The sequence below is a fragment of the Prinia subflava genome, chromosome Z (genome assembly GCF_021018805.1).
Source record: "Prinia subflava isolate CZ2003 ecotype Zambia chromosome Z, Cam_Psub_1.2, whole genome shotgun sequence".
NCBI classification, from domain to species: domain Eukaryota; kingdom Metazoa; phylum Chordata; class Aves; order Passeriformes; family Cisticolidae; genus Prinia; species Prinia subflava.
In genome coordinates this window covers 23,375,167-23,390,216 of record NC_086283.1, presented here as the reverse complement: position 1 = coordinate 23,390,216, position 15,050 = coordinate 23,375,167, and the positions used below count along the sequence as shown (strand labels likewise).

At 42.2% G+C, this 15,050-nt stretch overlaps 1 protein-coding gene across 1 annotated transcript; it reads right to left on the bottom strand.

Annotated features, from left to right (window-relative positions):
* Positions 1-1,052: 1,052 nt before the first annotated feature.
* LAS1L (LAS1 like ribosome biogenesis factor) lies at positions 1,053-14,225 on the bottom strand. The gene is made up of 13 exons (XM_063423051.1): positions 13,996-14,225; positions 13,240-13,365; positions 12,983-13,052; positions 11,720-11,801; positions 10,278-10,475; positions 9,647-9,693; positions 9,163-9,272; positions 8,384-8,469; positions 7,253-7,468; positions 5,926-6,061; positions 4,977-5,353; positions 3,904-4,045; positions 1,053-1,436 (listed from the first exon to the last, which is right to left on the bottom strand). The coding sequence occupies exons 1-13, from the start codon at positions 14,163-14,165 to the stop codon at positions 1,346-1,348; spliced, it is 1,851 nt and encodes a 616-aa protein (XP_063279121.1). The 5' UTR covers positions 14,166-14,225; the 3' UTR covers positions 1,053-1,345.
* Positions 14,226-15,050: the final 825 nt, after the last annotated feature.

Genomic DNA, 15,050 nt, shown 5'->3' with positions numbered 1-15,050 from the left:
CCTAAATAAGCCTAATTCACTACTGGGTAAAAGAAGTATTTCTAAAAATGGTTGAAAGGGGAAGGGCTTCCATGAAAAATCCCTCAACAGAAAGTTTATTTCCTTTTGCATTGGCACTGCTTGCTTTTACAGAAGGAAATATGCAATGTATGTTCCATTTCTGGATGTGTAGTAACAAGCAACTGCAGTAGAGCAGAATACCGAGAAACTACAGAAGAAGGAATAAAGAAATAGTACTTCCATTCTGGACATCTAGCTAAGCCTTTACTTCAGAGCCAGTCCAAAGCATCCATGAAGCTGCTGTTCTGAACATGCACTTCAGCCCTATGCAAGGTACTGCTAAAGTTGTATGTCCCTTTTTGTGTCCCTTCCTACTGATGTGTTATTCCTTCCGTTTAGTGTGTCAAACCTGAAAATTACTAGATGGACTCAGAGAAAGCCTGTTTTACCCTCCAGCAGATGTACTTTAACAAATTCTTACTGAGGAATCCTGCAATAAATATACACTTAAACTCCTGGAGTTTTTGATAGGGAACTGCAGAAGCCTCTGAAGTTCCAAAAACCTGAAATACAGGTACAGAAAACTGAATTTAGGAAAAAACTATCTGCAAGCCGTTTTTCTCAACAACTTTCCAGCAAGGTGCTTGTTCAGTCCATTTCTGCAGTAATCATCCCAGCTCTCAGCAAACACCACAGTACTGGTTATGAATATCAGCAAAATCATGAACAGAAGCTACATGAAGCAAAACACTTCAATACAAAGAGTCAGTAGTGGTTTCAAGACCATCACTTGAAAAAACATTGTGACAAAAACATTTCAAAGGTATTTATGCGTCCCAGTGCATTCAGCCATACTCTATCTAGGACTGATCCTTGAAGCTTCATGTGAAATTGCAGACAGGTGAAAACTGTAGCACAATCTTATCCTGGCAGACTCTCCTCCAGGACAGTACCAGCATCACTAAAATAAGAATGGCTCAGTGGTCTCACTTAAGGAGGGCCAAAGGACACACTTAAGAGTGGCAACTGAGAAACAGCATCCAGGAGCAAGGTTTGCCTTCAGTCAGTTGTATTTATTTATGAAAAAGTTAAGAAACGTGGAAGGATTCCAAAGTACTCTTAACTGCATTAGGCAAACTTCAACTGGTTAAACACGACAATTGTTACCACACATGCAACTTAAAACATAACGACTTTACAAAACATTGATTTTACATGGTAAAAATCAATAAATCACACCAACAACACCTTCTCCTGAAGTGACTATTTTCCCACCACCATTACTAGATCTTCCATACCACTTAATTGTGCAATACTAAAAGTCACAGAGCACTCTGCTGCTGTCTCAGAAAAGTTGAAGGCCACTTTTTATTTTGTGGAAGTCATTCTGAGTCCATAACAATCCTCCTGTCACAGGAATATTCAGTTCTGCAGAGCTGTGAGGAAGAGAATAAAGCACATTAGCAGTGGGCTGGTTTGGAAGCTCACATCACCAAAGTAATTTTGATAGCACTTTATTTCCAAAACATTTCTCATTTTTAGCTCTGAAACATTTATCTGCTGGTATACCTTTGGTTTTTAATCAGTTTGTTCAAGAGTGGCAGTAGTCCTGAAACATGAAAGGTACAAGGCACAAAGCAAAAGAAAGGTGAATAGGTATACTAACAATTTTAAGGGAGAAATGACTGCAAAAATAACCAGAGAACAATTCTCATCTGAACCTTCATCAGTCTTCTGCAGCTAGGAATACAAGCTCAGGTGAAATGCTAGCAGAGCAAGCAATTGATGAGAATAGTCTCTCACACATCTTGCCATTTCTGTGGCTTTAGAAAGAATCATGGGACTTACAGAGATATTCAAGGATGCAACCCATCAAGCAACAGCAACCCATCAGGAACTTCACCCTCAGAAAACTCTCCAAGTGGTCATTATTTGCCAACTTTGCTCCTGCTGTCAGGTAAAACTGACACTGGGCGCCAATAAAAAGCACATATGTTCATCCCAAGACCCAAAACATCTGCCTGAGGAGGACTGCAGCTATTCAAAACTTCAGAGATTGCCTCAGCAACACTAAAGATGAACTTTGACAATACACATGCACAGCATACACCAGAAAACCCACCAAAAAATGAACACAATCTTTTGGGTGGAAGGAAATGCAGAAAGACAAAGAAGGGCATTGCTTTTAGAAAGGGTGTGCCCCATTGCCCATTCTGCAGATGCTTTTTCCAAGCACCTTTTGGACATTTTCAAAGTAAAACATCAAGCTTTCCCCTATCTCTCATACCACCCTTAAGTACCTCTCTTCATGAGCCTGGTAGAACAGTTCTCTGCAGATAGAGAACTTACAGGGCAATGCCAAAAGAGTAAATAGCAAACACCCCTTCTGGGACAGGCTATACAAACACCTTTGATGGGGGAAGCAAAAACCCACAAAGCTACAAGACAAAGGAAAAGGCTTCTACACAGAAGAAAATGTAAGCAGTAAAGAAGAGGTTCTGTCTTCTGCCTTGGGGTAGTCTGACCACCTTTCTAATACCACATGTCCTTTGGCAAATGGAGAAGCTGCTATGCAAGGGAGATAAGAACAATGAACAAGCTGCCATTGTACCACTCCTGATGAAACCTGGATCGTTTTTGTGGTAGCAACACATTTTCTTCATGTTTCTAAGATTTTTTTTCCTTGTCTTCCTTCCAGGCTGTAATCTGAGTGGAACAAACTGTCTGCCCCTTCCCCCACAAAAAGATATGCAGAAACACATGTTACTTTTGGCCTGGTATGTGCTTTCTCATTTTCTACACGAGTATTTTCTAGTAATATGAGCTGCATGACACATTACATTGTTCAAAAAACAGCCTGAAATTTACAAATCTGGCTTGTAGCTTTTTAGCCTGCAATTAATGAACCATCAGTCCTCACCATGACTAAATCGTTTTTCAAAATGCAGTCTGGGGCATCTTCCTCCAAAGGAACAGAATGTTACTGGTAGGAGAAGGTCAATAACTTGATGCCAGGGAGGATGACCAAAAGGATGGAGAAAAATCCATCTCTTCTCAGATTTGAAACTGGGAGCTTGGAATCTGAACATCTGAACAACTCTAAATATTTGAAAATATGAAGATGTGCAAAATTTCTTCTCAATGAAATACCCCAGGCTGCATGATTCTCAGTTCTTCACATTGCTATCAGATTGGGCCCACCGACCACAGAGATGAATCAGTGATTAGAAAATTGTCTAATCGAGTGTTAATACTATTCATTTGTATTCTGAAGCATTCCTTGGATTCAAATAATAGGAGATGGGTTTATATGCATGTGATGAAACTGATTTGACAGCTTACAGCATTCAAGTTCCCATGACTTCAAAGTATGAAATAATGACCCTATTAAAACATCTCCAATAGGATGCTTTAACTGGGTAAGCTTCATTTAGTGACAAAGGTGATCTGACTAAACCTTTACAGAATGTCCCTGTTATTTCCAGGACAATCCCTGTTTCTTCACTGAGATCAGAACTGCAGCTCCAAAAGGTCACTGGGCACTGCCAACATACTGAAAATCAAAGCCCCAGCTAATAGAAACTTCAGTTTTCAAGCCTGCTGGGGCTATGTAGATACCTACTAAACAGCAGTATGTCATACTTGGAATAAAAGAAACCTTGGAATGGTTTCTTTTAAAAAGAGCAGGAGGAGTGAACACAGCAGTATTAGAAGAAGGCATCCTCAAAGGATACCATTAGGGTTAGATTTAGAGACACCAGTAGATATTCGGCTCAAACTACTTATGTTTAAAAAGGAAATCTCAGCCCTAATTTTTTACATGGTACAGTAAAAGGCACACAGAGAGAGAGAGATATGCATTTCATGGTTCAGGGGCAAAGTCCCACCCACAGCATTACTCACTTTGTATTGAGAGACTTCCACTCATCTCTCACTGGCTGATCAAGCAGGGACATCATAGAATAATTATCCAACATGAGACCATCAGGGTCATCTGTCTGACCTGGGAGTTTCCCAAGAGGAAAGTCTTTCCATCGTACTTCATCTAGATAAAAACGGTACAAAAACAAGTTGTCTGAGTTTCCCAAAGAGATTTTTGAAATACAAGATCACCCTCCCCAAGTCCACAAATGCTGCCTCCTGCAACTCAGCCATTCAGCAAGTGATCTGAACCAATGTCACAGAAGCAGAGGATAATTTTGCTTCTGTTTTTAAAAACATCCAGTTCTAACAAGCTGTTCACATCAAAATATATATCTCTTTTTTTTTTCTTTTTCTTCCTCTTCAGAAAATTTCCCAGTGAATGGATTCTAGTGGCTGTTCTTTTTCCTTTAAATGTCATTTTGACTCCAACTCCTCTCCACCAACTTCCTCCTCCTGTGTCTGAATCCCTTCCTGACTCATCCAAAATTCTTAGCTACAGAGACCTCCAATCCCAATGAGAAAGTACAGCTACTGTAATAAAGTTGACAAAACACTACATATACTGTTTATTCCTTCTAAAAACCTGTCTTGCTCCTTTCGTTTGTCACCATGTCATAACAACCATTTTCCCAGAATATGGAACTTAGGGTCACAGACAAACTATGCTTTCAAATACCCCCAAGTCTGACAAACAGAAGTCCGAGAAACATCCATATTTTCTTCACCATTCACAAATGGCATATATGCTGCCCCACCAACTGAATATACTGAAATTTTAAAGAGCTTGGAAAAGCCTAAGAAAAAATTTAGGTAAGACAGTAATAGCATGCTCCTGAAAAACACACACACACAGTATTTTATGAGCTTAACTGAAATGACTCCCGAATATAAACAAAGCACTGGAAAACCCACATTTTTTCAGTAATCTGTCATTTAGATGACTTTGAAGCACAATTTAATTGTGGCCAGGCCCAAAGGGCTGAGATGTCTTTGCACTTCAATTAACATTTGTCAGTGAAGAAGACTGTCTGAGTCTTATAGTCACTTTTTACCTGCAGTGATCTGCCAGGCGGACCCTTGCAGTGCTGCCCTTTTCTCAGCAATGGCCACCATGGTACCAGAATGAGCAAGTCCTTCCAAAGGATTTGTTTCAGTCACCATCTCTTCTTCCTCCTCTTCCACTTCCTCTATACCATTGTCTCTCTCTGGCACATCTTGTTTCTCTACAGTCTGCCCTTGATTTTTAACCTGATTTTCTTGCCTGGCTCTCCACTGTAAGCTCTCTATAGTATAAATTGGCTGTTCACTGCCATCTGAAGAGAGGCCTGGACTGGACAAAGGGGCACCTCCTTCTGTGTAAATGGAAGCAAGATAGAGAAGGTTCCTTCGAGAAGCACGTGACAAGCGAGGTTTCATGATTGTGAGGATCCTAGAAAAGAAAAGAAAAAGGGCAATGGAAAAGTCTTACAAGGGTTGATAAATCTTCATCTGGCTGAAGCTTTTTTGCTTTTAAGTGTTTGTTTTCTGCAGGACAGCTGGCTCACATAGCTCATCTAACAGGCAAAATCTGGTAATTCCCTGGTCAGTGGATGCTGGAATACTCTGTCTTTAAAATTAAGGATGGGGGATACTTCTAACTGAATTACTGCTTTGCTGTTTTCATGTAGAGAAGTTAGGAACTGTGGTAAATTCCTATCACCTGAATAAGGTCACATCTCTGGCAAGTCATTTGCTTCTGAACAGGCTGCTTCTTTAAATACCTCCCCAGATAACCCCTGCTTTAATTTTAAAGGTGCAGTCCTTTAAAATTCTTTTCCTTCTTCGCTTTGTGTGTAATCAATGGGGACATGAATAGCAGCAAGCATGGCTTTATATGCACCTGCTACAATTTAGACAAGATGCAAAGAAAGGCAAGGGAATGCAGCTATCACTCAGTGTATCACTAGGGAACCAAAGCTGTTACAGAGCTTGTCCTTTTCTAGGTCACAGCATCAAACTTACATCTGAAGAAGATGTGGCGTTGCCCAGCAGGGAGCTTGCAAGCAACTGTCTGTCACTCTTATCCACTGCAAAGCAACTTTATGGAAGAACAGCTCCTTTATAGATGCCTGCTTGTTACACAGTTGTTTTTTCTTCCCTTCAAAGAAGATAATGAAAACAGGATGCTCAAAACTCATAAAAAATATGCCACTCATCCCTCTGCATTTTTACTGAAACACATCCTGCAATAAGCTGTTATTTTAAGCCAAGTGCCTGACCAGATGTACTGACCAAATACATCAAGGTTGTTATAAAGGACTTGGCAGTGCATGGACAGCTCCACCAGGCCTGACCACAAAGCAGTGCAGACATTCATTCCCAAGCTGGCCCTGTGCACGTCACCCCAGACAGGAAAGCCACAAGATGTGTTTGAACAGTATTATCCCAAATAAATTCAGTGTACTGTATCTGGGACCCAGTATCATTCCAGATAGCTCTGCAAACAGTAGATTTAACAGCTGGGAACTACCAGCATTAAGGGATCTTGGTACATCACAGATATGCTCAGCAGTGACTGAAAGCACCAAATTTTAACCTGTGGCTGAGATACCGCCAAAATCTTTGTGCAGTCTGAGCCAGACCAGGAGAGGACAGAAGTGGCACCAAAATTAAGAGGTGCAAACCTCTGCAAGGATGCACTATGTCACAGTGTAAAAACCCTGTTGGCAGAAACCTGTGACACTCTGAATAATTAAGGCCCTTCAGTGCCCATCTCTGGAATGAAATAGTCTGCCAATTTTAACAGTTCTAAAGAGTTAGGAACTGAAAACAAAATATTACTTATTACTTGTGTATAAGTTTAGAAAGCATAAAAATCCTGTGATAGGATCAATAAAGGACAGCAACAGTATTTAGTATGTTATAAAGGCAGGCTTCTGTTAAGGGAGAAAAGAACTGGGAACAGGGATCGCATAACACATCACACATATAACGGTAGCAGATAGCATATAAGGATCTTATTTCCTTCAAGTATTGATATCTGGAGAAATTAGCACTTAATGGCCTGATCTTTCCTGTAAGAGATTTGCTTTTCCTATCTTAAGGAGGCTGCAGCAAACTTATCAATTACAATTTCAATTTTTTCCTAAGAAATACATGGCATGCACAAGCTGCAGGCTGAAAAATCTAAAAAAGGCAACAATAAAAGCTTTATGTTCACATGACAAAATGTACTATTTAGGCTACTGCATTTTATGTATAAAAGTCTCACCGCTTTACTAGTTTAATTTTACGCGAGTACAGAAGAAACTCTTACGGTTTTTTAAACACAGAAATTCCAGACACTCACCAGCGTTTACTTTGGCAATGCCAGTCAGCAACTCAGAAATCCAGTTGATCAAGAAGTGAGGCCGGAGTTCTGAAGAGTCAGAACATTCCTTCAACTCTACAAACATTTTCTCTATTAGGGTCTGTGTAAAATTTCGTGAAAGGAGGCCTGCCAGCAAAGGCTGCCAAAAGCAGTAAAATGTTGGGGGAATTTTGAATTGCCATACCTCTTTATTTGCTGCGATAAAAAGAAAAAAAACAAAACAGAGAAGCTGGAAATTAGTGCTTTGTAGGTTTTTTTTGATGAAATACAGGTGTGACACTTGCTCCAAACTAAAGAGGTTTGTTCTCAGATCACTGATTCCAGGTTATTTCCTGAGGTTCTCAATGAATCTGAAACTATTGTTTTTCTTATGCTAAGCATGTAAAATAAGTAGCAATTTGATAATTAGCACAAGGAAACTATTAACACAAGAAGATCCACCTGTTTTGCTAATCCCTTTCCAGTTTCACCTTATTTCACACATAATTAAGAGCTATACTATCTAAAAAATATACTGCAAAGAGAAGGTTCATCGAGCAAAGCAACACAGAATCAAAAAGCTTTAAAAATTTTCTACTCTTATATATGTCATGGAAGTCTGAAAATCTTTCTTGGAATGTTCTTTGGCTGTGAAATAGGGAATTTATTTCTTTTCATTCCCTCTAGGTGCCTAGTTCTCTTGCAAACAATAAATGCTACTCCACAAAAATGGGCAGCAGCTTGGAACTAAGATGCAGCTGGTGAATGAGGGTCAAAAAAACCCCATCCATTTTGATTTTCTTCAGATCTTCAGTGTAGAAGAGAAACTAGTGAGAATTCCTGAAATTAGCAACTATTGCAGAAAAGGGTAGAGATGCAAGCTTCGAAAGATGTTTTGGCTAGCTATTCAGTGACGAAGAGCTATCCTTCCATCCCAAGAAATTTATGCAAAAGCATTAGGTAAGCATGGCCATAAGGGATTCTGGAAACAGGGCACAAGATGTTTAAGGACCCAGATATACAAAAAATATGCAGCCAATTACAGATTTCAATATAGTAAGAAAAAAAGAGCAGACTAGGTCATAACACTAGCTATGCTTTTTCTACTTGAGTGATGCATAAAACGCTCACCTTCATACTTTATATTTAGCATCTTCAGACAATCCATCTTTGGGATGAGAAAGCCATCACTGAGAAGAGCTTCAGCCACTGTCTCCCTAGAGCAGAGAGACTTATTACTGACACTTACTCCTTTATGTATCAAAACACCGCTTGCACCAGTTCTGAAACAAATTTGACTGCCAAATACCTGGAACTGCGAGGAGGGAATGGAGAATTTTTTGTTCCAATAAGAGACCTGGCAATGCTGTTCCTGCATGGCATACATATTTATACTCAAAACATCAGGAGTGATACTTTTAACTGTAACATGATACTCTCTCCCCTCTGCAGTTACACCAATTAGATTTCTCAAAGCAGGTCAAGATCTCCATGCCAATTTATATGATAATAAGGAAGTCTATACACATTACGTCCTAGAGGCTCTCCAGTAACAGAAAGATAAAAAATACAGAAAAGGCCAAGTATTGCCCTGCAAGTTTTAAGAATTCTAAAGGTTACTGTGAAATCAAAATCTCTGCACGGTTGTTGGGAGCTTTTGAAGACACTGAAGACATTTCATGCCTTGGGGCCAGCATCACTAAGTCTGAGACAACACCTTCGAGAGCACCTGGCACAAGGACAATTGCTCTTTAGCACAGATCAACAACTCAGTCCTCAAAGGTCTTGAGGAAATAGACTAATTGCTTTCTCCATGATCAGCTACAGGACACCACGAAAAGGCAATTTAATAGGTCTGCAGCACAGTTCAGCACCATACCTTTCACCTCACTTCTTTACCAGAGACATACCTGTCTTCCTGCATCAGGTCCTTGATCTGAGCCAAAATCCAGTCCACTTCTGAAGAGGATTCAGAACACAATTCTCGAGATTTTGAAACAGACGGGACAGTCTGCATAACCTGAGTGAAGGAAAAATTCGCGCATTAACAGAAAATACACTCCCATGACAAACACAAAGAGATTATTGCTATGACAAGCAGATGCACATGTCACATGTACTTTATCACCTGCACTTGAAAACGTTCCCCTTTGTGGAATCTCCAATAAGTACAGATCTCCTTTACAAACCAGAACACAGTGCTCACATTAGGAATTGCCACAAGTCCAAATTGCTTGTCCTCTGTACTCAAGTTTTCCTTTGGCAAGTCATGTATGACAACACCAGCAGATAGACCTGAGCAAGGAACTAACTAAGGCAACAAGGAAAAGAAAACATACTGCCCAAGAAAGAAAAGAGAATTAATGAAAGTGCTGATCATCAGAATGCACTTACCCGGAACTGCTCATTCTTGTAAGATGTCAGAGCATCTCTGACTTTTTCTAGAAATAAACATAAATATATGTTTTAAGCAGAATATCAACTACGTAAGGGAATTTTGTATCTAAGGAAGCTGCTTAATTTTGCTAAATTTACACTCAAGGAAGGCATCAGTCAAACGAAGTCAGCCATTCTCATCAGACAACACAATGAAGACTCTGAAAACTCCCAGACTTTTCCAGCAACATAAATATTCTCAAGTGGGTTGAACCATGATTTCCATATTTTATCACTAACAGTAGCCAAAGACAGGTAAGTTGGATAAACCCAGACAGATCAAAAATAAATTCCTAATTAGATCAGTGTAGAAGAAAATTGTTCCCATATGCAATTTATGTTCTGATGCATATTTTTATTTCTTATCCTTGCATTTTGTATCAATTGCTACAGCACTACAGCTATTCACAATCAGAAGTGCTAGAAATTTGGAGAAGCACCACCAAACCAGTCAGCCCCAGGAATCCACCAAGACCCAGAGAGGAATCCCAAACCTGAGGTGAAGATGTATTTTTACGCCAGAAGACGACAATTTAAACAGCTTTCTCTAGCTAATCCTTGTCTCCGCTATTGCTCTAGGAACACATACCATGGAATTCCTTGTGTTTCTGACAGGCGTCATGCTCCGGAGTTTGCATCTCCCATGCATCATTGTCCAACTCTGCATTTGTTTGCATCTCTTCCTGCTCTTCCTCATCATCCTCATCCTCTCCTTCCTCACACAAGTTATTGCCCAGCTGACGGCTCCAATACATCTTTCGTAGCCAGTCCAGCACAACATCACAACCTAATGGAGAACAGCAAACATTATCCTCTCATTAAATCAGTGAGGTTTCTAAGTTAGGCAAAAAATAACACATGGCATGTGGCTAACTTGTATCATGAAAATAAATGCCTTTAACCAGTTATGAACCCTGAAAACACAAAAAACTCCATTAATGAAAACGTGAACAAGTTAAAAAAAACCCTAACAAACAAAACCCCCAAAACCCAAACCAAAACCAACCTCCAGAAAGAAACCAGGAAAAAAACCCTCAATCCAGTATCACAGGCATGCTAACTATCTATCATTTTTTTGAGGGGGGGGGATTTAAATAAATAAATAACTAAAATCATTAAAAAATTTAAAACAAAATAAAAATAAACAATAAAAAAAATTATAATTAAACAGTAAACGTAAAAATAAAAAATATTTTTTAAAAAAGTAAAAATAAAATAAAAATTAAAAATAATAAAATAAAAATAAAAATTAAATAAAAATTAAAATTTAAAAAAAAATTTTGAACACCACTGTGGCACTGCACTTTGCTCAAGCTACTTCAAATTTAAGCAGCAACTAGGTCCCTGCAGTGGCACCGCATGAGAAATGAGTTAATACTTTAGTATCACCATGGTTAACACAGCATCTACAACAACAATATTTTTTTTTGTGCAGGGACTACACAATGCATACATTTGATAGAATGGAAAGAAAATACCTTTACTTCCATCAGTGTTTTCCCAATTCAATCTAACCATGCTGAGGATTATTTAACTGGATTCTCAAGCCTTAACCCAAAATTCCCAGGAATCTCTTCACATGCTATGAGCTGGTCATTCACTCAGGCTTGTAGTATCTGCATTTCTCCTTAAATGGGATTTTTAAAGAGTTCTAGGTAGCCCTAAACCATCAGGAAAAGCTTCTACCTATTTCCCCAAGATGAACTTCCTGTGCTATAAAAAAGCAAAAACACCAAATTGTTGTAACCAGCTGTTGTTGTTTCGAGTAATTTTTTCAGGGACTGGAGAAAGCCTCCGAACATCTTCCCTGTCAGGAACCACAGCCTGGAGCCACTGGACGCAGCTCAGCTATCCTGACAGGGCAGTGTCAAATCCTCTGAGTGTCTGATACCACAACTCTCCTGCCAGGACAAGCGCGCTGCCCATCCTGCAGCACCCCAGCTTGAAGGCAGGGGTGCTCCCCTCAGGGCTGCAGCACTGGCACTGCCTCAGGCCGCCCCTCCCAGGCCAGCTGCGGTGGCCCTCACTCACCCTTGCGGCACAGGGCCAGCCGCGGCAGCTTGCCGTGCGTCAGCTCGTGACGGAGGTCCACAACCCACACGGGGATGTCCACCTGCAACAACAGCCAACACACGTCACCCCTCTGCTCCCACTGCACCACGCCACACCGGCAGGCAGCCCTGCAAACCGGCAGAGAGCCTCTGCCAGGTGGGAACAGCACCCTCCTGGCCACTGCTGCACTGCAGCTCCCCTGCTTCCCACTTCAAGAGTGGGCCAAGATCCCCCGGGTCTCTGATGCCACTCCTCCTGAGGCCTAGGATCTATACAAACTTGCATTTTACAGTGTAAGTTCCTCAGTGTTACATGTAACCCGAGATTTCTTTTTAGACAGAGGTGTTAGATGTTATTTAATGACACTGAGAAGCACTTAAAACTATATTTAAATGGATGACACATTCTGGATAACTATATATCAAAGATATCATATATAATACTGAAATGTACAGGCAATGTAAATGAAATGGTCATTTGCAGGCAGTTTTTTACAACTTTCCTGAGGACAACTACCTTTAACTATGCAAGATCTTAGCTTTTTTAGATCAGTTTTAAAAAGTGAGAAGTACAACTTTTCTCAAAAAAAAAACAGGAAAAAATATAAATCAATCATTCTCACACAGGGCCCCAAATATATACAGAAGAGTCTCAAATATTGTCCATCCTTCACTGTCACAATTTGTTCAGTCCCAGGTATAATGCTCAGTGCAGCTGGCAGTAAAAGGACTCAAGTTGGTCCTGTTGCTGAAATTACAGCTTGAATCCTTCTTCCCCCACACAAGACTGGAAAAACTCACCTGAAGAACGACACACAAGACGAAAATACCTGCAATTGTGTTTTTTATGTACAGCCTTGCTTGTCAAAGATTAGGATTTATAAACAACAGATTTAGCTCTTTTTCTTATCTCAGCAGCAAAGAAAGAAAAATGTGTGACAGTATATCAAGTGGGACTATACACGTGTAAATGAAGACTTTTCACCACATGTGATCCAAAAACCTTTAATGATCATCAATCTTTGTTACTCTTATTGTGACTTCAAATAGCAAAGTTTTAGATCTAGTTGCAAAAAACCTGTTTAAAACTTTGCAGCTGGAATAAACAAGCATATATATCTGTTATTTTAGTTACAAAAGAGTGACCCCCCCACAATTTCATCCACTCAATGTTGTTAACAACCAATGCACATGCTTCCTGTACAGATGCAAATTATCAAGCAACTCTTTATTAAATAGTTACCTCTCTGGCTAATTGTCTCAGAGGAATGCTGGCCATCTTCTGTTTCCTCTCCGTGATCAAGTTGACAAATCTGCATGTAGGTTACAGAAAAGACAAACGACTATCAAGAGCTGCAGAGAAACTTGGAACTCCAGAGCTCTCCCCATGTGCTGTACAACACTGCAGTCCCAGAGATGCAAAGTGAACTCAGACAGTGAAACAGTGACATCTGTCCATTTCTCTCTCTCTCAAAGCACAGGGGCCTCGACAGCCCTTACCTTACAAGAGCCAGGCCGTAAGAGAGGATGAGCTCATGTGACTTTAATCTGCCAGATGAATCGAGGACCTTACAGCGAATCAGTTCTGCCGTGCAGTCCACTGCAAGCGGCATTTTCGGACCATACCTGGAAGCAAAGGAAAACCAGGTGAGCAGGCTCACACAAATATACTCACTCTGTAAAAAGGGCAACTTTCCCACTACATTTTGTGCTCTGTGGTACGTAACAGCCTGAAATATACGGTATGCTGAGACAGCACAAAATGCTCTTTCCAGAAGGCTTCAATTGGAACAGTGGTTACACGGTTACTTCTAAGCACAGCTTGAATGAATACTTACTGATACGCTGAGAACACACACAAGATGCTTTACCTAGGCAAGTCTTGTGTACGGATGCAGCAGAGGCAATTTAAGGGCCTTGCATATGCTCACTGTCTCGAGAAACCAGCCCGCGAACTTGCGGGCATGCAGAGCTTCTGCCTCCCCTGCTCCCACGGGGCCACCGTGCTCTCGGCATAAGCTACGAGCCCGGAGCCTCCCGCAACCAAGAAGGAGCCCTGCGAGACGGGGCCGCCCCCGCGGCTGCACCGCCGGCCTGCCCACACGGCCCCGGCCGCGGAGCCGCTCCGCTGGGAGCAGCGCTCGGGTCCTGGGCGGCCCTCGGGCCCAGGACCGCAAGGGCAGAGACGCCGCTCCGGGACCGAGGGGCAGCCCCGAGAGCCGCATCGTCCTCCCGCCTGCGGCGCGCGGCCCGTACCGGCTCTTCCACGCCGAGACGCGGTCCAGCGCGTCCTGCTGCAGCCGGCTGTCTCCGCAGTACAGCCCCACCATCACCTGGTCCCACTCCGCACGGCCCCGCCACGCCACCACCGTGCGCAGCGGCTTCGGCCGTCCGCCGCCGCAGGCCGGGACCGCGCGGGCCGCCATGCCGCCAGCGCCGCTCCTCGCCCCGCCCCGCGCGCGCCGCGCCCGCCCGCGCCGCTTCCGCTTCCGCTTCCCGCGCGCGCCGCTGGCGCGTGGGTGGGGCCGCCTGAGGCCCGAGGGGCTCGGGCAGGGCGGGACTGGCGCGGTGTGCCCCTGTGCAGCGGCGGGGAGCCGGGGGACGGCCAGGTGTGCCCCGAATCAGGGCGAGGAAAGCCTTGTGAGAAGGCACAGGGCCATCCCCAGCTGCCACACCGTGTGCCCCGTAATGTCCAACCGCTTCTGGAACTCTGTCACCCTTGGTGCTGTGACCACTTCCCTTGGCAGCCTGTTCCAGGGCCCAGCGGCTGTCTGGGTGAAAAGTCTTTTCTTAATAGCCAGCCTAGACGTCCCCTGACTCAGCTTCATGCCATTTCCGTGAGTCACTGGTCACGAGAGTGGAGAGATTGGTACCTGGCCCTCCACTCCCCTGTGAAGATGCTGAAGAACACTAAGGGCTGACCTCAGCCTCCAGGCTGAACAAACTCAGCTACTCCTCATAATAAGACACTAATTTTGAAGCTTTGAGAAAAGCTAAGGTTACAGTTAACAATAGATGTTGCTGATTTAGCTGAAATGAATAGATAAGCTTTGCTGAAATCAGTTAAAAGTTAGAGGATAGTTAAAAGAAACCGGATTTAAGATAAGCTACCCCAGATTTAATAACTCATTGCTTGTCAAACAGAGAAACTAATCAATACAACACCAGACCTCCTGTTTCCAGAAACCCACTGAAATAGTCCTGGAAAGCAGGAAACAGGGAGTTCTACCATCCATCAATCACATTTTCATTGAAAAAGTTGAAAGTTTAGAATGAAGAAGACTCGGTTTACTTCCTCCTTTTGGTGACCA

Excerpts from the sequence above, each read along its gene's own strand:
- LAS1L (XM_063423051.1), bottom strand. The coding sequence starts at position 14,165 with ATGGCGGCCCGCGCGGTCCCGGCCTGCGGCGGCGGACGGCCGAAGCCG. Across the intron at positions 7,469-8,383 it reads GCTAAATATAAAGTATGAAG|CAAATAAAGAGGTATGGCAA; the intron begins GTGAGCGTTTTA and ends TTTTTATCGCAG. Across the intron at positions 4,046-4,976 it reads CGCCTGGCAGATCACTGCAG|ATGAAGTACGATGGAAAGAC; the intron begins GTAAAAAGTGAC and ends GTTTTTATCTAG.